The sequence below is a fragment of the Trachemys scripta genome, chromosome 2 (assembly GCF_013100865.1).
Source record: "Trachemys scripta elegans isolate TJP31775 chromosome 2, CAS_Tse_1.0, whole genome shotgun sequence".
Classification (NCBI taxonomy): Eukaryota; Metazoa; Chordata; order Testudines; family Emydidae; genus Trachemys; species Trachemys scripta.
In genome coordinates, this window is record NC_048299.1 from 163467599 (window position 1) to 163494390 (window position 26792).

At 61.7% G+C, this 26792-nt stretch overlaps 1 protein-coding gene across 1 annotated transcript; it reads left to right on the forward strand.

The window, feature by feature from the left end:
- The first annotated feature begins 644 nt into the window (after positions 1-644).
- PITPNM1 (phosphatidylinositol transfer protein membrane associated 1) lies at positions 645-23484 on the forward strand. The gene is made up of 23 exons (XM_034762135.1): positions 645-770; positions 943-1157; positions 1619-1740; positions 2384-2608; positions 3365-3676; positions 4342-4437; positions 4730-4837; positions 5963-6024; positions 6497-6741; positions 8711-8900; positions 9222-9329; positions 9799-9959; positions 10468-10655; positions 15639-15809; positions 16254-16403; positions 17587-17735; positions 17901-18011; positions 18464-18580; positions 21208-21356; positions 21673-21822; positions 22000-22183; positions 22468-22596; positions 22916-23484. Exons 1-23 carry the CDS (start codon positions 693-695, stop codon positions 23168-23170), a joined length of 3675 nt encoding a protein of 1224 aa, XP_034618026.1. The 5' UTR covers positions 645-692; the 3' UTR covers positions 23171-23484.
- Positions 23485-26792: the final 3308 nt, after the last annotated feature.

The window sequence follows — 26792 nt, forward strand, 5'->3', positions numbered from 1 at the left end:
TGGGGAGGAGGTTTGGTGCCCCAGGCCCAGGTGGGGGGAATGTGGGGAGGAGGTTTGGTGCCCCAGGCCCAGGTGGGAGGAATGTGGGGCGGGAGGTTTAGTGCCCTACGCCCAGGCGGAGGTGGGCTGTGTGAGGAGGAGGTTTGGTGGCCCAGGCCCAGGTGGGAGTTGTGTGGGGCAGGTTTGGTGGCCCAGGCCATGGGGCTGTGGTGCCTGCATTGCTGTGTTCCCTTGGCTCCGGGAGCAGCCCCCCCACCAGCCTTGGGCTGCCAGTAGCATCCAATCAGTTGGGGGGTTGGAACTGGACAGGGGCCTAACCTTGCCTGGATTGGGACCCAGGAGTCCAGACCTGTCCCTTGATATTGCAGGGCTGGGCAGGGTGGATGCGAGAGGACCTGACAGCGTGTGTGTGGGGGGGGTGGTGGTGGGGATGCACCCCGCCCCTCTAGCGCCCCCCCCATTCCCTGCGCATTGCCATGGAAACGCATCAGGCAGGATGGATTTTTAAGCAGGTCACATGGGGATTTGCTTCTGGTTCCCCATCCCCCATCTGGGGCCAAGCAGCCAGAAGGGAGGGAGGAGGGCTGGGGCAGGAGAGGAGCAGGGATGGCCCCCTGGGGCGGGGGTCTGTGCGGGGCAGGGGCAATGGGGCTTTAACTTCTCGCCCCTGTCCGCAGGCCCCACCAGTCACCATGCTCATCAAGGAGTATCACATCCTGCTGCCCATGAGCCTTGAGGAGTACCAGGTGGCCCAGCTCTATATGATCCAGGTGAGGGGAGGGGTCTGTGGGTGCAGGGTGGGGTGTCTGTCTGTCTGGGTGCAGAGCAGGGACTGGGTCTGTCTGTCTGTCTGTCTGGGAGGGTTGGCACCGGGGGGGCGGTTGGGGTGGGACTGGCGCCAGGGCCCAGGCTGGAACCAATGGGTCAGTGTCTCCCCTCCAGAAGAAGAGCCGGGAGGAATCCAGCGGGGAGGGCAGCGGGGTCGAGATTCTGGCAAACCGGCCCTACAGCGACGGCCCGGGAGGCAGCGGCCAGTACACCCACAAGATCTACCACGTGGGCTCCCACATCCCCAGCTGGTTCCGTGCCCTGTTGCCCAAGGCTGCCCTGCAGGTGGAGGAGGAGTCGTGGAACGCCTATCCATACACGCGCACCAGGTGCAGCATGACGGGGGGAGGGACAGGGTGTGTGAGGCCAGCTGAGGGGCAGGCAGGGGGGAGGGCAGGGAGCTGAGGAACATCGGTAGCCGTGTTCAGGGGCCTGCCTCCTTGCCCTGCCCCCTTGCCCCTGCTGTGTGGGTCTGTTGGGAGGACTTGTCCTGGGGCCGCCCCAAAGTCCCTTGCAGGGCCAGGGGACTGGCACAGAGCAGGGGACAGCCTGCATCGCTGTGGGGCCCCACCTCATGCTGCACTGATGGCCCCAGGGAGTGGGATGTGGAGGGGGCGGGGCAAGACCAGGGGAGAAGCTGTGTGGGGTGGGGCTGGTGCAGGCCTGGAGTGGGATGTGGGGAGAGTGAGGCAGAGGGGGAGGTGGGTGGGGCAGGGGCTGGTCAGAGCTGGGGCAGGGCAGAAGCTGCCCATTTTCACCCCCCTGTTCCCCCATCTCTCCCATCTCCCAGATATACCTGCCCCTTCGTGGAGAAGTTCTCCATCGAGATCGAGACCTATTACCGGCCCGACGCCGGCAAACAGACCAATGTCTTCAACCTCACGGCGGCCGAGAAGAGGCAGCGGATTCTGGGTAAGTACTGCTTGTGGGGACACCCGATACTGGCTGGGCTAGTCTGCGCCTTTGCGCTCGGGGCACCTGGCACCGGCGCAGCACCGGTGCTGCTCCACCAAGGCGGTGAGGATCAGAGCCAGCCCCCAGGGGAGGGAGCCTGTGACCTGCCCAGGCTGTGCTCCGTACTGGGACACGGGGCACAGACCTGCCTCACAAGTGCCTTAGTTGTACGGGAGCTCAGTGCTGGGGAAGGTCTGGCGGGTGGGGCCCAGGGGCTGGAGCCTGGAGAGCTCCCATTCCCTACTTCTGAATCTGGGGTTTGCTGGAGTGGGGAGAAGCTGTTGTCTTCAGCCCTGATGCTCGCGTGTGCTCTGTCCCAGAGTGCCGTGGGGCAGGGAGGGCAGAGTGCTGGGAAGGCGGGAGTTCTCCCCACTCTGCCACCCACTAATCTCCCTCCCTTCTGTGCACCGCCCCCCACGCCCCCCCCCACACACACACTGCTCCAACCCTCCTGTTCCATTGCTCTGCAACAAAAGTATTGGGGAATTGTGGGGAATGGGGCTGGTATTTTCCCTGTCCCTGGGGGGCTGCAGCGGGTGAGACCCCTGGCACTGGGGCAGGCAGGTGCTGTGTGTGGGTGCTGACTCCCTGCTGCCCCCAGACACCATTGACATTGTGCGGGACCCCATCTCGCCCAACGAGTACAAGGTGGAGGAGGACCCCAAGCTGTATCGCTCGGCGAAGACAGGCCGGGGGCCGCTGGGCGACGAGTGGCTGGAGGGGGCCATGGCGGCCGGGCCCCTCATGTGTGCCTACAAGCTATGCAAGGTGGAGTTCCGCTACTGGGGCATGCAGTCCAAGATCGAGCAGTTCATCCACGACGTAGGTGAGCGCTGGCCCCCGTCCCCCCCATGGCTTCCCTGCCCCATAGCGCTGCCCCCCACCCACCAGCGCTCTCCCTTAGCCGTGCCGCTGGTGCTGCTCCGTAGCACTGCGCCCTGCAGCATTGCCCCTTAGCTCTGCCCTGGTACTGCCCCCTGGTGCAGCCCCCGCCCCCCTTAGCCTCCAGGCCAGTGGCACTACCTCCCATACCCAGCACTGCCCCTTCCTTGGTGCTGCCTCCCCAACCCCCTGGCATTGGCCCTCCTACCACTGCCCCTTGGGCACCACTCCTGACCCCTTGGCTTTGCTACCCTACCTGGCATGACCCCCGATGCTGCTCCTAGTGACTCCCCAGCTTTCTGATATGAGGCTGGGGGGCCCAACCAGGGGAGGGGGAGCTGCTCACACAGCCTGCTGGGTCACACTGATGTAGCAGAGCCTTGGCAGGGGGACCCCGATTCCTTGATCCCTCCATGGAGGCTGCATGAGCCCTGTCATGTACATTGGGTCACTCTGGCTTAGGCTGGGGGAGGGGGCAGCAGGGGAGGGGTGCTCTGGATGGGGAAGGTGGTGGGGGAGGGGTGCTCTGGCTCAGACTGGGGGTGTTCATGGGAGAGGGGTGCTCTGGTGGGGGGGGAAGCAGGGGAGGGGTGCTCTGGTTCAGACTGGGGTGGGGGTGGAGGAGGGATGCTCTGGCTGGGGAGCCACCGGGGGAGGGGTGTTCTGGCTGCACCGCACTCCCCTGCCCCTCCCCCCACAGGGCTGCGCAAGGTGATGCTGCGGGCACACCGCCAGGCCTGGTGCTGGCAGGACGAGTGGACGGAGCTGACCATGGAGGATATCCGGCAGCTGGAGGAGGAGACGGCCCGCATGCTGGCCCAGAAGATGGCCAAGTGCGCCGAGGCCGAGGAGGCGGCGGCTGCCCCCAGCGCCGAGGGCCGGGCTGAGCTGGGCAGCGCTGACGGGCAGGACCGAGCTGAGGGGCAGGGGCCGCCCGATGCCTCCCCCGACGACGCCTTCGCCAAGCAGTGGTCCACGTCCTCCCGCTCCTCCTATTCCTCCCAGCATGGAGGTGAGGGGGGCAGGGCGGGGTGGGGTTGGGCGCTGGGGGCATGTGGGGAGTGAGCTGGCGGGGGCAGGAGCGGGACGGGAGGTCTGGCAGGAGGTGGGGCTGCTGGGGGTGGAGGCGTTGGCATGGAGCGGGATGAGAGCACTGGCTGGAGGGTTGCAAGGGGTGCTGCAGGGAACAGGGCGGGGCTGCTGGCAGAGGCACTGGGGGCAGAGGGATGGGGTCTGCAGAGGTGCTGGGGGCCGGGGCGCTCGGGGGACAGGGTGGTGCTGGCAGAGGTGCTGGAGGACAGGTACTCTCGGGGGAAAGGGAGGTGCTGGCAGGGACGCTGGGGGACAGTGGCGCTCGGGCAGAGGGGTGGGGGTGCTGGCAGGGACGCTGGCGGACAGTGGCACTCGGGTGGGGGTGCTGGCAGGGGCACTGGGGGACAGAGGTGCTCAGGCAGAGGGGTGGGGGTGCTGGCAAGGCCACTGGTGGACAGGGTGCTCGGGAGAAGGGGTGGGGTGGGGTGCTGGGGGCTGTGGCATTCAGGGGGTGGGGTGGGGTGCTGGCAGGGGTGCTGGGGGACAGTGGCGCTCGGGCAAGGGGGCTGGGGTGGGATGATTGTGAGAGAGCTGTGGGGAGGGCTCCCCAGTCTCTGGTATCTGACCCCTGTCCCATTCCCCCAGGGGGGGTATCGCCCCAGAGTCTCTCAGAGTGGCGCATGCAGAACATCGCACGGGACTCGGAGAACAGCTCAGAGGAGGAATTCTTCGATGCGCATGGTACGGAGGGTGGAGGGGAGTGGTCCCCATTCCTGGTGGTTAGTGCGCCTAGAGGGTGTCCCCCATTTCTCAGAAAGCATCTCTGCTGCGGGCGTCCCCTATTCCTACTGGCAGGTGTGCAAGTGGAGTTCTGCATTCCTGGGGGGTATCTCTGCTGGGAGGTCCCCCATTCCCAGGGGCAGGTGCAAACAGAGTCTCCAATTTCCATGGGCGTCTCTCCCAAGGGTCCCTCATTTTTGGGGGGTGTCTGTTTGAGGAGTGTCTCAGTCTCATGACCCACCCTTCCCTCCAGAGGATCTGTCTGACAGTGACGAGGTCTTTGCCAAAGAGATGACCAAGTGGAACTCCAACGACTTGCTGGACACGCTGGACCGGCCAGGCGAGCTGGACGAGGGGCTCGGTAAGCAGAGGCAGGGGAGGGTTGGGGCAGGGTAAACACAAGAATGGCCATAATGGGTCAGACCAAAGGTCCATCTAGCCCAGTATCCTGTCTTCCGACAGTGGCCAATGCCAGGTGCCCCAGGGGGAATGAACAGAACAGGGAATCATCAAGTGATCCATCCCATCGCCCGTTCCCAGCTTCTGGCAAACAGAGGCTAGGGACACCATTCCTGCCCATCCTGGCTGACAGCCATTGATGGACCTGTCCTCCATGAACTTATCTAGTTCTTATTGGAACCCTGTTATAGTCTTGGCCTTCACAACATCCTCTGGCAAGGAGTTCCACAGATTGACTGTGTGTTGGGTGAAGGAGTATTGCCTTAGGTTTGTTTTAAACCTGCTGCCTATTAATTTCATTGGGTGACTCCTAGTTCTTGTGTTAAGAGAAGGAGTAAATAACACTTCCGAAAGGACAGGAGAGTGGGAGGGTGGGGGGCAGGATAGGGTTGGGGGACAGGACAGCAGGAGGATAGGGCTTCAGGTGGGCAGGGAGGCAGGAGGGCGGGGGTTGGAATAGTGTAGAACAGGGGTCGGCAACCTTTCAGACGTGGTCTTCATTTATTCATGGTATTTTAAGGTTTCATGTGCCATGAATACATTTTACATTTACAGGGGCCGGCGGCTGGGACCCCAGGCTGTCAGTGGGCTGAGCAGACTGTCTGGGGTTCCTCCGCCAGCCCTTGCCAGCCGGGGTCTCGGCCGCTGGCCCCGCTCAGCCTGCTGCTGGCACGGGGTTCCGTCCATCCAGGCCAGCAGCGGGCTGAGCAGGGCCGGCGACGGGGACCCCAGGCTGGCAGCAGCGTGCCACAGTAAATCAGCTCGCGTGCTGCCTTTGGCACGCGTGCCATAGGTTGCCGACCCCTGGTGTAGAGGAACAGAGTGGTGTGAAGGTGGCAGGTGGCATGGGTGGAGGGTGGCAAGAGGGTGGGAGGCAGGGGAGTGGGTCAGAGCACAGCAGGGCGAATGCTGGGGCCCCCGTGGCCCGCCCAGCACCCCAGGGTAGCGGGGTTGGGATCCAGCAGCTGGGCCTGGCCCCTGGGGCACTTCCCGCGCCAGCACGCTCACCCGGGCTTTGTCTGTGCAGGGGACGGGACCGGTGTGGCCAAGCCCAGTGACAATGGACTGACTGGGGCCAGCTTTGCCGAGGTATGTGTGGCCCCCTGCCCTGCCCCCGGCCCTGCCCCCCACCCCACCTGCGGCCCACCTGGCGCTGGCTCCAGCCCTGCCACCTGTCTTGTCTCACCTGCCCTACCCCATCTGGTCTGGCCCTATCCTTGCAACGCAGATGCCACTTGCCTTTTCCACTAGGAATCACCAGCCATGGCCTCCCCCGGCACAGACACCCCCGACCCCAGTGAGGGGCAGAGCTGGCTGGTCACAGTCCAGTGTGCCGAGGGCAGCTGCGTGGGGCCAAGCGGGGGCTCTCTGCCCCCAGCCCAGAGCTGCATAACCTGGCTAACCTGGCCTTCAGGGAGGTACTTCCCAAGTGCCCACTGTGGGCATCGTCTTCCCCTGCACCAAGGGGCACCATTATCTCCCCCCCATTAGGGCCACGACCCCCACCCCCGCCACGGGCACCTGTCCCTGCCTCCCCCACTGACGGCATGTGTCTCCGCAGGGTGGCTCTGTGGAGAGCGTGGCACAGGCCTGCCGAATCCACGCACTGTTCCTGATCCTGCACAGCGGGAACATCCTGGACCAGGGTGCGGGCGAGCCGGGCTCCAAGCAGGCTGACGTGCAGACGCTGGCCGCCACCTTCGACGCCGTCGCCCGTGTGCACTTCCCCGAGGCGCTGGGCCACGTGGCGCTGCGCCTTGTGCCCTGCCCGCCCATCTGCGCCGCCGCCTACGCCCTGGTCTCCAAGTATGTCCTCCCTCCTTCAGGGGGCACTGCCTGCAGTCAGGGCTGGCCCCAGTGCGGCGCTAAGGGTGCTCTGCAGCAGGGAGTCGGGTGGGACTCCATCGGGGGCACTCTCCCTCATGGCGCTAGGGGGTGTTGCACTCCCGTATCAGCAGATGAGGTGCCTGCTGGGCGTGGTGTTGCCCAGCGCTTTGTCAGGGTGAATAGTATCAACTGGCAATCAATGCAGTTATTAATGTAATGAGCTGGGGGCACTAGGGGTCTCGTCCCAGAACCAGGCTCCGCAGAATTAAAACGGACAATGCAGTATCTTGTAGGGAACCGCGGGGGAATGGCAAAGACTCTCCCACTGAGGGCAAAGCAAAGCCGTGGCGATTTTTAGTCACGCAGTCTCTAGGCAGCAAAGCTCCCAACCCCACACAGATAGCAGGACATTTGGTGCCATTCCCTGCCTGTGCTCATCTACTCACACCCTTCCTTGGGGACCCGGTGGGGAGAGCGAAAGGAGCAGCCGTGTCCCTGGCCTGCCCAAGGAGTCCGATGGTCCAGACCCCCGACGCCCAGGTGGGTGGTAGATAGCAGTGGAGAGTTGAAGGGTCGCTGATGGAAAGTTAGACCCCCGCTGCCTGGTGGTTTGGCCTGTTCTAGAGCCTGGGCAATATCACGAACATTCACTCTGATGCCCAGCCTTCCGTGTCCAAATCTATCTTCCTCCCCCTTGTAATATTGGGGTGCCCTTCTCCTGTCGGTTAACACATCAGTGCCTTTTAGCTCATTGTTATATAGGTCACCTATTGCTAGGGCCCTACCAAATTCTTGGTCTGGTTTGGTCAATTTCACGGTCGTAGGATTTTAAAAATCGTAACTGTCATGATTTCAGCTATTTAAATCTGAAATGTCACGGTGTTGTAATTGTAGGGGTCCTGACCCAAAAAGGAGTTGTGGGGGCGTCATAAGGTTATTAAAGTGGGGAGGGGGGGGGGTTGCGGTATTGCTACCCTTAGCTTCTGCACGGCTGCTGAGGGCAGCACTGCCTTCGGAGCTGAGCAGCTGGAGAGCGGCGGCTGCTGGCCGGGAGCCCAGCTCTGAAGGCAGAGCCGCTGCCAGCCGCAGCACAGAAGTCAGGATGGCCTGGTATGGTACTGCCACCCTGACTTCTGCGCTGCTGCCTGCAGACCTGGGCCACCCTCCAGCCGCCCAGCTCTGAGGGGAGCAGTGCAGAAGTAAGAGTGTACAAGGTATAGTATCGCTACCCTTACTTCTGCACTGCTCCTGGTGGGGTGCCGCCTTCAGAGCTGGGCGCCCGGCCACCAGCCACCGCTCTCTGGCCACCCAGCTCTGAAGGCAGCGCAGAAGTAAGGGCGGCAATACCGTGACTCCCCCTAAAATAACCTTGTGACCCCCTGCAACTCCCTTTTGGGTCAGGACCCCCAATTTGAGAAACGCTGGTCTCCCCCATGAAACCTGTATAGTAGAGGGGAAAAGCACACAAAAGACCAGATTTCAAGGTCCATGACACATTTTTCGTGGCTGTGAATTTGGTAGGGCCCTACCTATCGCTCAGGCAAGTTGGTGGTTAGACCTCTGCCAGCGATTCTGTCCCCAAATACCCCAGCCCAGGATCAGTTCAGCGCTCCTGCGGTCACCTGGTACCGTTGTGTCTCAGCTCTCTCTTGAGCAAGCTATTCCCAGCTCCCCAAACCTCGGGTAACGGCCGGGCCATTTTCTCTATGCTGAGGGCCACGGGCCTGCTTTACTCATGCTAACTTGCTCAAGCCAGTGTCTTACAGGACACAGGCCTGTGGTTTCTTGTGTTACTGCTGAGCTAAATCAAAGGCTCCATGGGCTACAGTGGGTGGTGGTCCAGGGCGCAGCAGCTGGCATGGGAGGGGCTGCCTTCCGGCAACGGCACAGGGGTGTGGGGGTCTCCGGGCAGCAGCCGCCTCTCTCACCACTAACCCCTCACCCCCAGCCTCAGCCCCTACAGCCATGATAGGGACAGCCTGTCCAGCAGCCAGGACCACATCCCACTTGCTGCCCTGCCCCTTCTGGCCACGTCCTCCGGGAGCTACCAGCATGCCGTGGCCACCACCATCGCCCGTGCCAACCAGGCCCACAGCGCCTTCCTGCACTCCACTGAGGGCTCCGGCTTCTGCGGCCAGGTGGGGGGGCGGCTCTGGGGGAGACGACGGGGGGCACAGTTGGGAGGAGGGTGGGGCTGAAGCTGTGGGGATCAGGGTGGGGGTTGGCTGTGGGGAGTGGGACGAGGGAGTTGTGAGGATGGGGGTCTCTGGCTGTGGGGCTGGAGAAGGGAGCACTGGCTGTGGGGAGGCACTGTGAGGAGTGGGGGTTGGGGGCTGTGGGAGACACTGTGGGATGGGGCGCTGTTGGGAAGGGGGCTGTGGGGGTGGGGTGGGGCTGGGTGGGCTACGGCTATAGGGAGTGGGGTCCCTCCCGGATCTGACGGTCCCTCCCTCTAGCAGGTGGTGCTGATCGGTGACTGCGTGGGGGGCATCCTGGGTTTCGATGCCCTGTGCCAGAGCCGGGCGGGCACTGCAGGGAGCTGGAGCAGCAGCCGCCGGGGCAGCCTGGTGAGTGCCTGGGCCCCTCTTTGCCAAGGGAGCTCGGGTGGCTCTGGCAGCCCCTCTGTAGGATCCCCCATTTTCACATCACTCTACACTGCCCTGTACCCATCCCCCTGAGCACTGGAACCTGCTGGGCTGTCCGTGACCCCGACCCTTTACATAGTGGGGAGGGACCAGCAGCTCAGGGAGCCCTGGTCTGGGATGGGGACGGGCCTCTGAGGGGTGACGGGGTCCAGGGCACGGAGAGCCCTCTGAGGTGGGGACGGTGCCCACGATGGGTGAGGGGTGGTGCTGGTCCTGTGATGGGTGAGTTGGGGTGCCCGCAATGGGGTGGGTGGCACTGGCCCCGTGAGGGGTGGGGTGTCTGCGATGGGGTGGGTGGCACTGGCCCCATGAGAGGTGGGGTGCCTGCGATGGGGTGGGTGGCACTGGCCTCATGAGGGTGCTGCCCTCTCACTGTTCACTCATTTCCCAGAACATGGAGCCGATCTCCCCGGAGCTGGGCAGCAGGAAAGACCCACTGGCCGAGGGGGCAGGGGGGACGGGACGGGTCAGCCCCGAGCCCGGGGTGCTCCTGCCCCTCCAGGAGCAGAGCGACATGGACTCTGTGCACCAGCAGCACAATTTCCTGTGCAGGTGAGAGCACCCGGGGTGGGGGAGGGCTGTCCTCGATGGGTGTAGGGGGAAGGCATGGGGGGAGGAAAGGAGGAGGGGTGACCCCTACACAGGAGGCCACTGGCAGGATTGGAGCAATGGCTCTGGGCCCTATGGCAGGGCTCATCCCTGTCAGGGGCAGGAGATTGACCGCGTGAGACAGCTGCAACCCAACACCATGGGAGCAGCACCATGTGGACATGCACAGAACCAGACCCCAGCCCTGGGGCCGGATAGGAGCCGGCGCCCCCTGGAGGGGAAAGGCCCCATGTCCCATTCCCCACTCCCCAAGCCTACCAGTCCCCCTGCCCTGGGGCTGGATCAGAGCCGGTGCCCCCTGGAGGGGAAAGGCCCCGTGTCCCATTCCCCACTCCCTGAGCCTGCCAGTCCCCCTGCCCCGGGGCTGGATCAGAGCCGGTGCCCCCTGGAGGGGAAAGGCCCCGTGTCCCGTCCAGGTGCCCACTGGAACCTGCTCTTCTGTCCTCTCCAGCCTGCAGGCCAGCGTCCCCCAGGGGGAGGTGGAGCTGCGGCGCAGCAGCTACTCCTCGGGCTCAGCGCTGGACGGGGCCGAGGGCGCGGCCGCCCGCCTCGACTTCAAGGTGTCCGGCTTCTTCCTGTTCGGCTCGCCGCTGGGGCTGGTGCTAGCGCTGCGCAAGACGGTCATGCCAGCCTTGGATGGTGAGGGTCCCCCCGCGCCAGCCTGCCCCGGCCCCTGCACCCCCACAGAGCTCCCCCCGGTCTGACACCGGGCCTCCCCTCTTCCTCCAGCGCTGACCCCCCCCCCCGCCCCCCCGGCGCCGGCCCCCACCCCCACCCACACACACACACACGTGCTCCCCCCAGTGCAGGCACTGCCCCCTGGCACAGATTTCCAGGGGGTTCAGTGCCCTGGTTGTTACCCAGCGTGAGGGTAACTAAACCCACGGCCATGCCTGGGTCGGTGTACCCTTAGTGCGCCAGGCCCTCAGCTCAGCTTTTTCCAAGGGCGAGGCCTGTGACTTCAGCCCTTGAGACTGGGCCCTGCTTCTCCCCGGGGCTCCCCAGCGGGTCCATGGGAGCTCAGGCCCCTGGCAGAGCAAAGGGCCCCACAAGGATCTGCAGGGAGAGCACGCGCCCTCTCCCACAGTCAGCAGTTGGCAGGCCACTTGGGACCGCATGAGGAAGCCAAACTTCGTCACAGTGCCATTCCCTGCCCTTGTCCAGAGCCTCTGGGGTCCAGTGCCCCTGCCCGTGCCCTGGGCGGCCGCGCTCTGATCATAGCAATGTTGGGCTGGAAGGGGCCTCGAGAGGTCGAGTCTGTCCCCTCACACTGAAACAGGGCCAGGTAACCCTAGACCATCCCTAACAGCCGGGGCTTGTCCCACCTGCAGGGACGGGGATTCCACACCCTTTCTTGGAAGCTGTCACGGCTCCCCAGGATCTGTGCGGCTCCCCAGCTTGTAAACCGTCGCTCAGAGGAACCCTTGAGTGCACCAGCCCCCCAGGGACCCCACCCTTCCTCCACTGCTGGCCACGCAGCCTCACCGCCTCCGAGACAAAGCCTCTGGGCTCCAGCCCTCCTGCTCCACCCTGTGAGCTCTTCCCGGTGCATCCCACTGAGCCAGACCCCTGGAGAGACCTGGCCGCTCTTCGGGGGCCAGTGCCCCCAGCCGGTGTTCACAGTGACACGTGGCAGCCTTTTCAGAACAGCGTCGGGTTATGAGTCACCTGGGACTCGGCCTGGGGAGGCCCTTAGGGCCACAGAGAGAAAGACAGGTGAAGACACTGTCCATCTGGCCCGGCCATGGCCCCTCCACCCCAGCTGAGCTGCCCTGCGATCCCTTTGCTGGCTCTCTCCCCCGTCTTTGCCCATCCCGGGTGAGAGCTGCTGAGTCTCCCCAAAAGCCAGCTCTTATCCCAGCCACGTGGCAACTTTCAGTCCCTTGTCTGGCTCCTGCAGAGCCCTGCTGAGCTCACGTGTGCCACCTGCCGGCTTCCCTGGATCCGTGTCAGTTGTTCGGTCCTTGGGGCTCTTGTGTAATGGGTCAGTTTCAGGCAGTCCTTTACCCCACCGCACCCCCTTCGTACCACCCCAAGGAGGGACGTGACACGACACCTCGGGTTCCCTGCTCTGCTCCAGGAGCAGCTTAACCCTTTTGTCCCCATTGGGTACCGGCCCCATGACAAGTCAGTCCCTGCTATGCAGATCAGTCATCAAAATACTGCAAAGAATTCCCACTTCGGCACGTCAGCCTTCTCCAGAGCTTCACTAGCCCTAGACTTAGAAAGGCCTGACTAATACCTAGCCTAGATCTCCCTTGCTGCAGGTTAAACCCAGTGCTTCTTGCCCACCTTCAGTGGGTGTGGAGAACCGTCCTGGTTATAACAGCCCTTAGCATAGCTGAAGACCATTATCGGGTCCTGCTTCAATCTTCTTTTCTCAAGCCTGAGCATGCCCCCAAGGAGTCTCTGTCCCCGGTCACAGCCGCGCTGGTTCCGTGTCCTCTCGCATTGGCTGCTGGGCATTCATGGAACCACATCCAGTCGCTGGGCCCGCCCCCTACTCATCAGAAGATAATCCTCAGCATCATCTTCAGGGTCCCATAAAACCTGTCCACCCGCCCATTGGACTGAGGGTGCTATACAGAAGCCTGGCAGTGTTGGTACAAATTGATAAATTAAAAAGTGGTAATTCACCAGCACCAGATGGTATCACCCAAGAGTTCTGAAGAAATTCAAATATGAAATTGCAGAACTCCTAACTGTTGTAGTTAACCTATCATTTAAATCAGCTTCTGTACCAGATGACTGAAAGGTAGCTAATGTAATGCTCGGCTCCAGAGGCGACCCTGGCAATTACAGGCCGGTAAGCCTAACTTCAGTACCAGGCAAATTGGTTGAAACTGTAGTAAAGAACAGAATTATCAGGCTCATAGATGAACATGATGTGTTGGGAAAGAGTCAACTTGGCTTTTGTAAAGAAAAATCATGCCTCACCAATCTACTAGAATTATTCGAGGGGGTCAACAAGTATGTGGACAAGGGGGATCCAGTGGATATAGTGTACTTAGATTTTCAGAAAGCCTTTCACCAGTTCCCTCGCCATAGGCTCTTAAGCAAAGTAAGCTGTCATGGGATAAGAGGGAAGATCCTCTCATGGAGCAGTAATTGGTTAAAAGATAGGAAAAACAAAGGGTAAAAATAAATGGTCAGTTTTCACAATGGGGAGAGGTAAATAGCGGGGTCATCCAAGGGTCTCTACCGGGAGCAGTGCTGTTCAACATGTTCATAAAGGATCTGGAAAAAGGGATGAGGTGGCAGTTTGCAGATGATATAAAATTACTCACTGTAGTTAAGTGCAAAGCTGACTATGAAGAGCTACAAAGGGATCTCACAAAAGTGGGTGACTAGGCAACAAAATGGCAGATGAAAGACAATGTTGATGAGCACAAAGTGCATTGGAAAACATAATCCCAACTGTGGATACAAAATGATGGGGTCTAAATTAACTGTTGCCACTCAAGAGAGAGATCTTGGAGTCATTGTGGATGGTTCTCTGAAATCATCCACTCAGTGTGCAGCGGCAGTCAAAAAAGCAAACAGAATGTTAGGAACCATTAGGAAAGGACTAGATAAGACAGAAAATATAATGCCACTATGTAAATCCACGGTACGTACACACCTTGAATACGCCGTGCAGATGTGGTTGTCCCATCTCAAAAAAGATATATTGGAATTGGAAAAGGTTCCGAAAAGGGCAACAAAAATGATTGGGGTATGGAACAGCTTCCATACGAGGAGAGATTAAAAAGATAGGGACTGTTTTGACGAAGGGAGGCTGTGATAGTGTTCTATAAAATCATCAGTAGTGTGGAGAAAGTGAAGAGGGAAGTGTTATTTACCCCTTCACATACCGTAACATAACCAGGGGTCACCCAATGAAATTAATAAGCAGGAGGTTTAAAACAAACCTAAGGAAGTGCTTCACACAATGCACGGTCAACCCGTGGAACTTGTTGCTGGGAATATTCTGAAGGCCAAAAGTATAAGTGGGTTCAAAAAAGAATGAGATAAGTTCATGGGGAGTAGGTCCATCCCAGGCTATTAGCCAAGGTAGTCACAGACGCAACTAAACTTCTGACCACCAGAATCTGGAACTGGATGACGGGATGGATCACTCAATAATTGCCCAGTTCTGTTTGTTCCCTCTGAAGCATCTGACACCAGTCATTGTTAGAAGACGGGATACTGGGCTAGATGGACCATTGGTCTGACCCAGTGTGGTCGTTCTTATGACCCACAAGCACCAGAGAAAGGTTGACATGAAGTTAGCCCACTGGCTGGTAACTGCCTTGCTGGGGTAGCCCACTGCTCAGGGTAGCGAGTGGTGACATATGCCACCACCAGAATGTATTTCTTCCCTGAGCAGAGGAGTGGGGGAGGTGGGGGCTGTGCTGTGGGCCCCATGCCGGCAGCCACCTTCCGAAAAGGTTCCTTTTGGGACTGTTTATAGTTCCCCCCATCAGCCCTCCCAGTACGTGGCTCAGGAAGAGAGTGAGGCTACACAGCCCGCCTGCAGGGGGATCCGGTTCGCAGGCTGCCTCAAAGGGAAAGGATGCACCTTGAACAGGGTCGCCAATCCAGCATCTCTGTCCCAGTGGATCTCTTTGGCTGCTTGCCCCGCTCAGCCAGCTCCTGCCGCTGCAGCCCCGGATGCCAGCCCTGCTCTAGTTCCTGGGCTGGGGCCACTGCAGCTGTCACCCTTGGGCTCTCGCCTCTCCTCTGGGGCGTCTGGGTCTCCATCCCGGCGGCTGGTGAATTGGGCGGCTCGCAGAACCTCGCCTGGGATGGAACCAGGATTCTTTGCCAGATGGTCCTGGAGCAGGCCTCCCAGTGTCTGCACTGCTCTGCCATCCCCCTCGTGAGGAGTCGTTTAGATGTCACTTCTCCTGCCGTTTCTTTTTTCATAGGCTCCTAGATTCCCAGGCCAGAAAAGCCCATTGTGATCAGCTAGTCTGACCTCCTGTCTAGCACAGGCCGGAGACCGGCCCCAGAATAATTCCGAGAGCAGAGCTTTTACAACAAACGTCCCATCTTGATTTAAACAGTGGAGAACCCACCGCGGCCCTTGGCAAATTGTTCTAAGCCGGTTTCTGTTGCTGGGGCCACTTGTTGCGGGAAATGACTGCTGCGTATAGCACCCACCGCTGGCGTGGATTTCCAGGGTCTCTGCTTTGCCCCAGCCTTTATACAGACACCTCTGGGGTGTCCCCTTCATTGAGCCAGGGCCGGCACCATTGCTCCGAGACAGGGCCTCTGGCACCCCTGCTTCTCCCTGCAGCTCTCCAACAGAGAGGGGGGCTCCTCATTCCCCTAGGTGCCAATCCCACCCCCTGAAACATTTGTTACCCCGCTGTGCTGCCCCCCACCCCGGTGCATGGGCCTCTCTCCTCCGTTTCGCTCACTCCCCCTGGATTGCTCACATCCCCCCAGGCACAGGGGCTGCTGCCCCACATCGCTTGCCCCCCTGCATCACTGCTCCCCTCCCCTGCATTGCTCACTCAGTGGGTGATTCTTCCCGCATTGCTTGCTCACCCCCCATTTCCCCTCCCAGCCGAGGTGCAGGGGCTCACTAACGGCCCCCTCCCCCGGCGCAGGCATTTAACCCCCCTGTCCCTGCAGTGGCCCAGATGCGCCCGGCCTGTGAGCAGATCTACAACCTGTTCCACGCAGCTGACCCCTGCGCCTCGCGCCTGGAGCCCCTGCTGGCCAAGGCCTTCCACGCCGTGCCCCCCCTGGGCGTACCTCGCTACCAGAAATACCCGCTGGGCGATGGCACCTCTGCACTGCTGGGTAAGGGCTGGGGGGAGGCAGGATCCCTTTGGGGCAGTCTCATTGGGAGCACGGGGTCCCCAGGGGCTGGGGTAATATTGTGGGGCAAGGAGGGGACAATGGGGTTTGGGGGTTCCAGCTAGGATGTCCCCATGAGGTGGGTAATTGGGGGTAGAGGGGCCTGGGACAGTGGGGGCTTGGGGGTCCCCTCTGGGATGTCCCCTTGAGGTGGGCAATTGGGGGTAGAGGGGCCTGGGACAATGGGGGTTTGGGGGTCCCCTCTGGGATGTCCCCTTGAGGTGGGCAAGTGGGGGATGACACAATGGAGGTTAGGGGGTCCCTTGGGGCCAGTGAGGTAAGGGGGCCCCTCTGGGATGTCCCTCAGGGGTCTGTGAGGGGCAGGGTCCCTGGGGTTGCTGTGCTAACCCTGCTCTCTCTCTCTCTCTCTCTCTCTCCCTGGCTCAGCTGAGGCCCTGCAGACTCATTCCACCCTCTTCCTGGGCGACTTGGAGCTGACGGCGCCCACCACCCCTACCAGCTGTTTTGGGGGCTTCTGGAGAGGCAGCGAGACAGGAGAGCCTCCTGCTCCCTCCAGCACCAATGAGGTCGTCAAGAGTGAGTGTGACCCCTCCCCCGTCCACCTAGCTCCTCGCCTACCCCCCCCCCCAGCACCAGCAAGAGTGACATGGGGGAGTTGAGGGGATGGGGCATTGAAGGGGGTACAAGACAGGAGGCTGTGGGATATGGGGTAGGTCTGGGGTGCTGGGCTGCAGGGCAGGGGTTGAGGGGTATGGGCAGGTCTATAGTGAGAGGTTTATTAGGGCAGGGGGTGAGGGGTAGGGGCAGGTTGGGTGAGGGATGCAGGGTGGAAGGGGCAGAGTACAGGGCAGGTCTGGGGTGGGGGCTGCAGTGCAGGGGTGAGGGGTTGGGGGCAGGTGGGGCGGCTGCAGGGCAGGAGGCATCTCAAGGGTGGGTGGTGTAGGCCAGGGGATGAGGGGTAGGGGCAGGTCAGAGGTGAGGGGCACAGGGTAGAAGGGGCAGAGTATGGGGCAGGTCTTGGGTAGCGGGGAGCAGGGTAGAAGATGAGGGGGTAGGGGACAGGCCTGGGGAGGGGGTACTGGGCAGAGGAAGCGGGGTACAGGCCAGCCTGGGATGGGGGTACCAGGTAAAAGGAACGGGGTACCAGTCCAGTCTGGGGGGGGGTACCAGGCGGAGGAAGCAGGTTACCGGTCTAGTCTGCGGAGGGGGTACCGGGCGGAGGAAGCTGGGGAGGGGGTACAGGGTGGAAGAAGCGGGGTACCGGTCCAGTCTGCGGAGGGGGTACCAGGCGGAGGAAGCAGGTTACTGGTCCAGTCTGGGGAGGGGGTACCGGGCGGAGGAAGCTGGGGAGGGGGTACTGGGTGGAAGAAGCGGGGTACATGTCAGTCTGCGGAGGGGGTACCAGGCGGAGGAAGCAGGTTACCGGTCCAGTCTGGGGAGGGGGTACCAGGCGGAGGAAGCTGGGGAGGGGGTACCGTGTGGAAGAAGCGTGGTACATGTCAGTCTGCAGAGGGGGTACTGGGCGGAGGAAGCTGGGGAGGGGGTACCAGGTGGAAGAAGCGGGGTACATGCCAGTCTGGGGAGGGGGTACCGGGCAGAGGAAGCGGGGTACAGGCCGGTCTGGGGAGGGGGTACCATGCAGATGAAGTGGGGTACCGGTCCAGTCTCTGGAGAGGGTACCAGTCCAGTCTGGAGTGTGGGGACCAGGCGGAAGGACCGGGCCGGGGTACGAGTTCTCCTGACACCGCTCTCCCCACAGTCCTGGAGCGGTGGTGGGGCCCAAAGCGCATTGACTACTCCCTGTACTGCCCCGACGCGCTGACCGCCTTCCCCACCATCACCCTGCCGCACCTCTTCCACGCCAGCTACTGGGAGTCCTCCGACGTGGTAGCCTTCATCCTGCGCCAGGTGTGCTGGGGGGAGCCGGGAAGGGAGGGGCCAGCGGGTGTCGTGAGCATGGTGGGGAGCGAGCAGTGGCCGGTGCCCTGTGCCCGGGGGGCTGATGCCCTGCGGCGGGGAGGGGCGCGGGCGGTGGCCGTGGCTGGGGGCGCTGAGGCCGTGCTGCTATTGCAGGTGATCGAGAAGGAGCGCCCCCAGCTGGCGGAGTGCGAGGAGAGCTCCATCTACAGCCCCGCCATCCCCCGCGAGAAGTGGCAGCGCAAGCGCACGCAAGTGAAGATCCGGGTACGCCGCCTCCACCCGCCTGTGCCCGAGCAGGGGGCTGGCTGGGGGGGTGACGCGGGCCTGGGCAGGAGATGGTGCTGCTGGGGAGGGTGGGCAGAGGAGAGTGGGGGTGAGGGCGGTGGGGGCCCAGGTTGAGGGGTCTGGGAGGAGCGAGTGGGGAAGTGGGATTGAGTCCTAGGCTTTGATGGCTGGGTTATGACATTGGGGTGATGCAGGGTCAGCAGTACACCCCTGGCCCCCCAGCTGTGCTGGGCCGGGCTCCGGGGGCACGGGGCTTTGGACGGGAGGCTGGACTCAGCCCCAGCTGTGCTGGGCCGGGCTCCGGGGGCACGGGGCTCTGGACGGGAGGCTGGACTAGCTCAGGAAGGCCCCTCTGGGATGGGGGGAGAGACCCCAGCAGCCCTGGGGGGGAGGAAAGCAGGCGCCACTAACCCCCCTGCCCTGCCTCGCAGAACGTGACGTCCAACCACCGAGCCAGCGACGTCATCGTGTGCGAGGGGCGGCCCCAGGTGCTGAGCGGGCGCTTCATGTACGGCCCCCTGGACGTGGTGACACTGACCGGGGAGAAGGTACCGGCGCTGTGGGGGAGAGGCAGGGTCCCCCAGGGGGGCTGGGAGGGGGAACCCTGGCACTAGTGCCCTGGGGTGCCATGCAGCTGTGGACTCCGTTCCTGGCTCCCTCCCTCTGTCTGCCAGTCCAAGGCCAGAGCCCCAGGTCTCTCCAGCTGGCATTCCCTGCTATTCGGTGTCCATTGAGGTTCTCTGTTTGCATTCTCCGTTGGTCTGGGTCGGTTTCGCCCAGGCCTCCGATGACCCGTTCCCCCCCACCCCCCTCCCCAGGCAGTCGTGTGACACGAACACCTCAAGTCTCCTGCTCTCCCCACCGAGCAGATTTAACCCTTTTGCACCCACTGGCCAGCCATGCAAAGTACAGGGGGAAACTGAGGTACACTTTGGACTCATAAAAACATTAGAAAACTCTGACTTTGTCATAGGGGATGAGGAGGATCAGGAGTCCGTCTGGGTGCCGCAGCAGGTGCAGAGTGTGTGTGTGTGGGGGTCCATCTGAGTGCCCCAGCCGGTGCGGGGTGTGTGTGGGGGGGTCTGGGTGCCCCAGCAGGTGCGGGGTGTGTGTGGGGGTCTGTCTGGGTGCCCCAGCCAGTGCAGGGTGTGTGTGGGGGGTCTGTCTGGGTGCCCCAGCCGGTGCGGGGTGTGTGGGGGGATCTGTCTGGGTGCCCCAGCCAGTGTGGGGTGTGTGTGGGGGTCCATCTGGGTGCCCCAGCCGGTGCGGGGTGTGTGTGGGGGTCCATCTGGGTGCCCCAGCCGGTGTGGGGTGTGTGTGGGGGGGTCTGTCTGGGTGCTCCAGCAGGTGCTGCCCCCATGTAAGCATGAATGGAGGAGTCAATGTTCTGAATTTGCCACCGTGCTGGTTTGATTTTAAAGCTGAAATCTAACGAAGTGGGTTTGCCTCTTTGCTGGGTGTTGTAGCCGATATTCCAGTGGAAGCTAAGAGGAGAACCCCTTTTACTGAACCCAGGGAGCCTTAGCTACTAATTAACCCTTCCTTCCTCCTGGGCGAACTACTGGGCAGGGGTGTCCATGCGCTCACCTCGGACAGCATTTCTCACAGCAGGACACGCGGTTCTTCCCAACCAACCCGTTTAGTAATTGGCCAGAGCCACCTTAGCATGCCAGCAGCAGTGCACCACCTGAGCGTAGCTACAACCAGCGTTTCAGGCCTATCCCGCACAGCCTTGCAAGCAGTACCGCAGGGTTGAGGACGAGCGGTTAGACCAAGGAGCAATGCAGAGCACCCGGGTTTCTTTATAATCATCACTCAGCAATTCTTCCGCCCCGAACGCATGGACGCCCCTGCCCAGTAGTTCGCCCAGGAGGAAGGAAGCGCTTGTCTTTAGAGCCCGTTACACTGTGCTCCCTGCTTAGGGAGTGGATTGGTCCCAGCTTAGATAGCAGCAGAACTGCTTCACGTTCAATCCTCAGGCCTCCAGAGAAAAGCCCGCAAAACGCGATGGTTAAATCCAGCACACGGCTGCCCAAGGTATTGCTGGGGTGTGTAGACTCACCAAGCCAACCTGTAGCTATTTCTGTTAAAGAACAGCAGGGAAATGAAATCTCACCACTTCTTCTTCTCCTGCGAACCCTGGGCTGGGGGCGAGTCGTTCATCTCTTGGTGCCGGGTCCGTGGCTGAGGGGAGAGGCTGCCCACGAGGGTTCAGCTAGCTCTGGGGTCCCCCAGGGTGACCTCGGTTTTATATGCCACCTTCCAAATTGCTCTGAGCTTTCCAGCTCTCAGTTCCTCTGCTGTCCAGGAGATGGCGGTGATGTATGACACATTGCAGAGAGAGAGAGGGGTGTTGCTTTGATTCATGGCCAGGCCTGGTTAATAATTAGCCCAGCCTGGGATCCCCCCTCTCGAGCAATTCCTCTTAATGTTCCAGAGTCCGACCCTGGTGAGGGGGCCTCTCAGCCACCCTCCGGGTGCTGTGCAATTCCAGTCACTCCTAGAGAGCCCCAGTCACTTCCAAAGTGCACACACCAAACCCTGACTGATCCTTGCAGTCTGGTGGGCCCAATCCCCCGGCCCCAGATGATCCCTGATACCTTTGCTGCTTCACCCAGGGTCTGAGATGTCCCAGGGAGGAACAAGACAGAGGGTTGGCGAGGAGAGGGGTGTCTCTGTCTCCCAAGGCAGACGGCTGCACGCCGGCGTCAGGGAGGGCTGGCTGGTTAAGACTTCTTGGGCTCTCAGGAACTTTTTTGGGTCACCCAGCAAGCCGGACCCAGCTGCCTTAAACTTACCTCTTCTCCCCTGGCCCTTGGCTCACACCTGGGAGCAGCTGCTCTTCTCTGTCACCTGGCAGGGACTCTTAGCTAGACGAAGCAAGCTGGATGTCTTGTCCATGAGTGAACTAGGGCAGTCTTTGGGGTGAGGGTCTGACAGCAGCGGGGAGATCCCTTCGCAGGGATCACTCGCCTTTCCTGGGAACGGTGTCATTTAGCTTTAGCTTAATTCTAGACTCCGAGAGGTAGCCGGGCTCTCCAGACGAGAGGTCTCGGCCGCTCCAAGGGGAAGCTGGACGCCTGCACAGGGTGATCTCGGATCCTGGCCGGGCCGGGGAGCCGAGAGAGCGGTGGCTGTTAAGAGCCGACGTTAACGTCTGTGCGGCTCCCCGCAGGTGGACATCTACATCATGACGCAGCCGCTGTCGGGGAAGTGGCTGCACTACGGCACCGAGGTGACAAGCAGCAGCGGGCGCCTGGCCTTCCTCATCCCGCCCGACAAGGCGCTGGGCATCGGCATGTACCCCGTGCGCATGGTGGTCAGGTGAGACCCCCCGCCCTGCCCTGCCCGGGTGCATGTGACCCTGGGGAGGGGAGACACAGGGTCCAGGGTGGAGGGACGTACTGGGGAGTGGGGCTGTACCAGGAGCCTGGCAGGGAGAGCCCTCGGTGGGGAAAGCAGTGTTGGGAATGGGTGAGGGGAGGCTGTTGGAGGCAGGGGACCCCCTCTGGGCAAGGCTTGCGGGACACCCCCCTCCCCCACAGTGTGTGTGGGGAGGAGGGGGAGATCTATGTGCAGGGGGGATGTCTCTGGGCTCCCCTGTCCTTCTCGGTCCCTGACGCCCTCCGCTCCCGTGCAGAGGGGATCACAGCTATGCCGAGGCCTTCCTGACGGTGGTGGCACGCAGCACCGAGGCGGTTGTCTTCAGCATCGACGGCTCCTTCACGGCCAGCGTCTCCATCATGGGCAGCGACCCCAAGGTGCGGGCAGGCGCCGTCGACGTTGTGCGGTAGGTGCCCCCAGTGACCCCTCTCCCCCGCCCCGAGTAAACCTCCCACTCCTGTCCCTACGCCCAGCAACCCTCTACCACCCTGCTAACCCCCTTCCCGCTGCTGTCCTCTCAGCTCCTGCCCCCCCCAGCTCCCCATGCCCCCCCCCCCATGATGCCCGTGTCGTGTTGCCCCAGGCACTGGCAGGACTCGGGGTACATGATCATCTATGTGACGGGGCGGCCCGACATGCAGAAGCACCGCGTGGTGGCCTGGCTGTCGCAACACAACTTCCCGCACGGCGTCGTCTCCTTCTGCGACGGCCTCACCCACGACCCCCTGCGCCAGAAAGCTGCCTTCCTGCAGAGCCTGCGCACCGAGGTGGGGCCTGCGCCCAGCGCCGCGGGGGACAGGGCATAGCCAGGGTTTGGGGGTGACGGCGGGCAGGCCAGGCCGGGGCTAAGTCAGTGTCAGGAGCGGGCTGGCGCAAGGGGGCAGGGTTTGGGTGGTGTGAGGGGTGGAGCTTGGGAGGTGCAAGGGGGTGGGGCTTGGACAGCACAAAGGGGTGGGGCTCAGGTGTTGCTAGGGGGCGGGGCTCGGGCAGCGGGAGGGGCTCGGGTGGTACGAGGAGGTGGGGTGCCAGGCTGAGTACCCATGTACTGCAGGCAGAGGTCACCATTGTGGCTGGCTATGGCTCCACGAAGGACATCTCGGTCTACAGCTCCCTGGGGCTCTCGCCCACCCAGATCTACATCGTCGGGCGCACCGTCAAGAAGTTCCAGAACCAGTGCCAGGTACGCGGGCACCAGGGGGTATAAGCTGCAGTCCCCGGATAGGGCACTGGCTGGCTCAGGAACTGGGACATGGGGCCTTTCCCCTCTAGCGGGCGCTGGCTCTGGTCTGGCCCCAGGGCAGGAGACTGGGTGGCTCAGGGGGGTGGGGAATGGGACACGGGAGCCTTCCCTTCCAGAGGGCACAGAGCCCCTGGGCCAGAAGGATGGGAGGCAGTGGTGCCCATGGTCCTTGGGGGGCTGGCATGGGGACAGTGGGGGCTGGGCCCCAGCGCTCCCCCGTCCCTCTGTCCCCACACTCAGTCCGTGCGTCTGTCCGCAGTTCTTGTCCGAGGGCTACGTGGCGCACCTGGCCCAGCTGGAGACGGCATCGCTGGCACATTCGCCCAAGGGGGCACCGCGGCCCACGCTGGGCAAAGGCACCTACGGCTGCCCCGCCCCCGTCGACTTCCTGCGCAAGCAGAGCCAGCTGCTGCGCTCGCGGGGGCAGAGCCAGGCGGAGCGTGAGGGGGGTGCCCCGGCACCGCCCCGCGCCAAGGCCCGCAGCATCAGCCTCAAGCTAGAGAGCGAGGAGTGAGCCCCCCGCGGCTTCGCGGCCTGGAGCGAGCGCCGAGCCCGCACGAGGAGACGAGGGCGCCCGGCACGGAGAGGGAGCTCCCGACGGGACCACGCGCTGCACCGCTGCCCCGGCACGGGGCGAGAACTGTGCGTGGGGGCCCGAGGAGCCCCCCAGCACTGGGCATGGCCAGCCCCCCATCCCCCTGGGCTCCCCTCCCCCACCCACAGCCCACTGCTCTCTTGGGCATGGCCTGCCTGCCACCCACAGCCCCCTGCTTCCCCAGCCCTGGGGTCCCCTCCCCTGCCCACAGCCCCCCCCCCCCCCCCCCCCGCGCCCTGGGCCCACCCCCCCCCCAGCTCTGCTGTTGCCCCTCAGTCCCAACCCACAGACCTCTGCCAGCCCAGCCCTGAGACCCCCTTGTTGCCCACGCTGCTCTGTCTGGGAGTCTGTGACTGGGGTTCCCAAGGGAAGGGTGAGTCGCTCCTGGGAATTAGGGGGTTGGGCCTCTCCACCCTGCCCCCCATGCAAGGCCTAGATCTGGCACATTTGCCCCTGGGCCCTGCTGTCCGCATCAAAGCGACTGGGAGGTGGGCCCAGCTGCCCCTGTCTCTGGGCAGCCCCTGTACCCCGCAGCCTGCATGACCCAGCCCCCCTGTACAGAGACCCCACCCATGCACCCAGCCCCGGCTGTGTCCAGTGTGAAGCTGGATCCCAGAAGCAGGGTCAGACAGCCTGGGCATGAGTTTAGCCCATGCCCACCACGCTGGGCACGTTACACCCCCACCCAGCGGCAGGGGGGCTCATTATTTATTTTTGTTGGTGTCAGAGTTAGTGAGTGAGGCAGGGAGGGGCCAGGCCCAGAGGAGGCGGGGCCTGGTGGGGGAGGGGCCGGAAGGATTCATGACTCTTGGTTTTTTTTTTTAAATTGTGTAAATGTGGAATAAAAATGTAAAAATAAATAAACAGAGAATGGTACAAACAAGAAGGGCCGGTTCCTGGGGGCGGGAGAGGGCAATACAGGGCGGTGGGGGGGCGGAAATTTATTTGACTGGAGTGTTAAAATCACTGGTTATAACCTATTTAGCCGGGAGCGAGAGGGGGCAGGGCCTTGTCAAAAATGGGATTAGCTGATCCAAGGGTCGGTCCTGGGGCTGGTTTTGTTCAATATCTTCATTAATGATCTAGAGGATGGCGTGGACTGCACTCTCAGCAAGTTTGCAGATGACACTAAACTTGGAGGAGTGGTAGATACGCTGGAGGGTAGGAATAGGATACAGAGGGACCTAGACAGTTTGGAGGATTGGGCCAAAAGAAATCTGATGAGGGTCAACAAGATCGAAGAATCCCATGCACCTCTACAGACTAGGAACTGAATGGCTAGACAGCAGTTCTGCAGAAAAAGACCTAGGGGTTACAGTGGACAAGAAGTGTGCCCTTGTTGCCAAGAAGGCTAACAGCATTTTGGGCTGTATAAGTAGTGGCATTGCCAGCAGATCAAGGGACGTGATCATTCCCCTCTATTTGACATTGGTGAGGCCTCATCTGGAGTACTGTGTCCAGTTTTGGGCCCCACACTACAAGAAGGATGTGGAAAAATTGGAAAGAGTCCAGCGGAAGGCAACAAAAATTATTAGGGGGCTGGGGCACATGACTTATGAGGAGAGGCTGAGGGAACGGGGATTGTTTAGGCTGCAGAAGAGAAGAATGAGGGGGGATTTGATAGCTGCTTTCAACTACCTGAAAGGGGGTTCGAAAGAGGATGGCTCTAGACTGTTCTCAGTGGTGGCAGATGACAGAACAAGGAGTAATGGTCTCAAGTTGCAGTGTGGGAGGTTTAGGTTGGATATTAGGAAAAACTTTTTTACTAGGAGGGTGGTGAAGCACTGGAATGGGTTAACTAGGGAGGTGGTGGAATCCCCATCCGTAGAGGTTTTTAAGGCCCGGCTTGACAAAGCCCTGGCTGGGATGATTTAATTGGGGATTGGTCCTGCTTTGAGCAGGGGGTGGGACTAGATGACCTCCTGAGGTCCCTTCCAACCCTGATATTCTGTGATTCTATGATGAGGGGGTTGGGGTGCAGGAGGTGGCTCCAGGCTGGGATTGAGAGGTTTGGAGGGCGGGAGGGGGATCTTACCTCAACCAGCTCCCGGAGGCAGTGTCATATCCTGCCTCCGGCTCCTACGTGGAGGCGTGGCCAGGCGGCTCCGCACACTGCCCCATCTGCAGGCACCGCCCCCACAGCTCCCATTGGCAGTGGTTCCTGGCCAATGGGAGCTGCGAGGGTGGCGCTTAGGGCAGGGGCAGCGTGTGGAGCCCCCTTGATGCCCCTACGTGTAGGAGCCAGAGGAGGGATATGACGCTGCTTCTTGGGAGCCGCATGGCTGGCGGCTAGCAGGAAGCCTGCCAGCCCTGCTGTGCGGCGCCGCCAACCGGACAGTCAACGGCCCAGTCAGCAGGTGCTGACTGGAGCCATCAAGATCCCTTTACGACCGGGTGTTCTGGTTGAAAAACAGACACCTGGTCACCCTACCCACATCCCAGCGCTGTGTACCAGGGCCCCGCACTCGGCCTCCTTTCCCCGGTCCCAGCGCTGCAGGCCCAGGCCCCGCACTCGGCCTCCTTTCCCCGGTCCCAGCGCTGCTTTTATTATTCCCATGGGAGAAGAACTATGTGGTGGTAGAGGAGGCCCTTGCGGTAAAGTGGGTTTGTGATGCCTTGCGTTACTACGTCCTCGGAGCCCCATTCACGCTGGTCACTGACCACGCCTCGCTCCAGTGGCTGGCCAGAATGAAACATCATAATATGAGGATAATGCGCTGGTACTTGGCACTACAACCCTATGCTTTTACAGTTCGCCATAGGGTGGGGAAGGACCATGCGAATGCAGATTTTTGGTCCTGCCTGGGAGGTGTGGAAGGGTCTGGCCCCCATGAGCGGGAGCCAGACGTAAGGGGTGTGTGTGTGTAGCGAGGCAGTGTGGTTCCCCACCACCCCAGGGAGGGACGAGCCTCTCCAGATACCAAAGTGGACGGAGCCAGTGAACCCTGCACCCGCCCCCCAGAGGTCAAGGCGCAGGACAGGAAGTATAAAAGCCCAACCCCACAGCTCATTAGAGATGTGGCTGCTGCTGGAGGTGCCAGATGCCTGTTGTCATGGAGTGTGGGGGAGTCAGGGCCCTGCACCCCTCTTCCTGAGATTCACCGTGACTCTCAGCCAGCCAGTAAAACAGAAGGTTTATTAGGTGACAGGAACACAGTCCCAAGCAGAGCATGTAGGTACAACCAGAACCCCTCAATCAAGTCCTTCTGGGGGGTTTAGGGAGCTTAGACCCCAGCTTGGGGTTCCCCGCATTTTACCACCCAGCCCAAAACGGACAACAAAACCTCCTCCAGCGGCTCTCTTCCTCCTCCCCCCAGCTCCTCCTCTTCTTTGTTCAGTCTCCCGGCCAGGTGTCACTTCTCCCAACCCCTCTCCTGGCTCAGGTTACAGATCAGGTAGCTTCCTTCAAGGGAAGTCCCCCATCCCCAATGCAACCCCCCTGCAACATTCCCAGGTCAAATCCACCCCGCTCCCTGCTCCCTCACACCTGTGGCTTAGCTCCCAGTTGGGAGGCCCCAGCAATTGGCGGCTGACCCGAACA

Coding starts and splice junctions, on each gene's coding strand:
- PITPNM1 (XM_034762135.1), top strand. CDS start 693: ATGCTCATCAAGGAGTATCACATCCTGCTGCCCATGAGCCTTGAGGAG. Junction 2,609..3,364: donor GCAGTTCATCCACGACGTAG/GTGAGCGCTGGC, acceptor CTCCCCCCACAG/GGCTGCGCAAGGTGATGCTG. Junction 18,581..21,207: donor TGACACTGACCGGGGAGAAG/GTACCGGCGCTG, acceptor GGCTCCCCGCAG/GTGGACATCTACATCATGAC.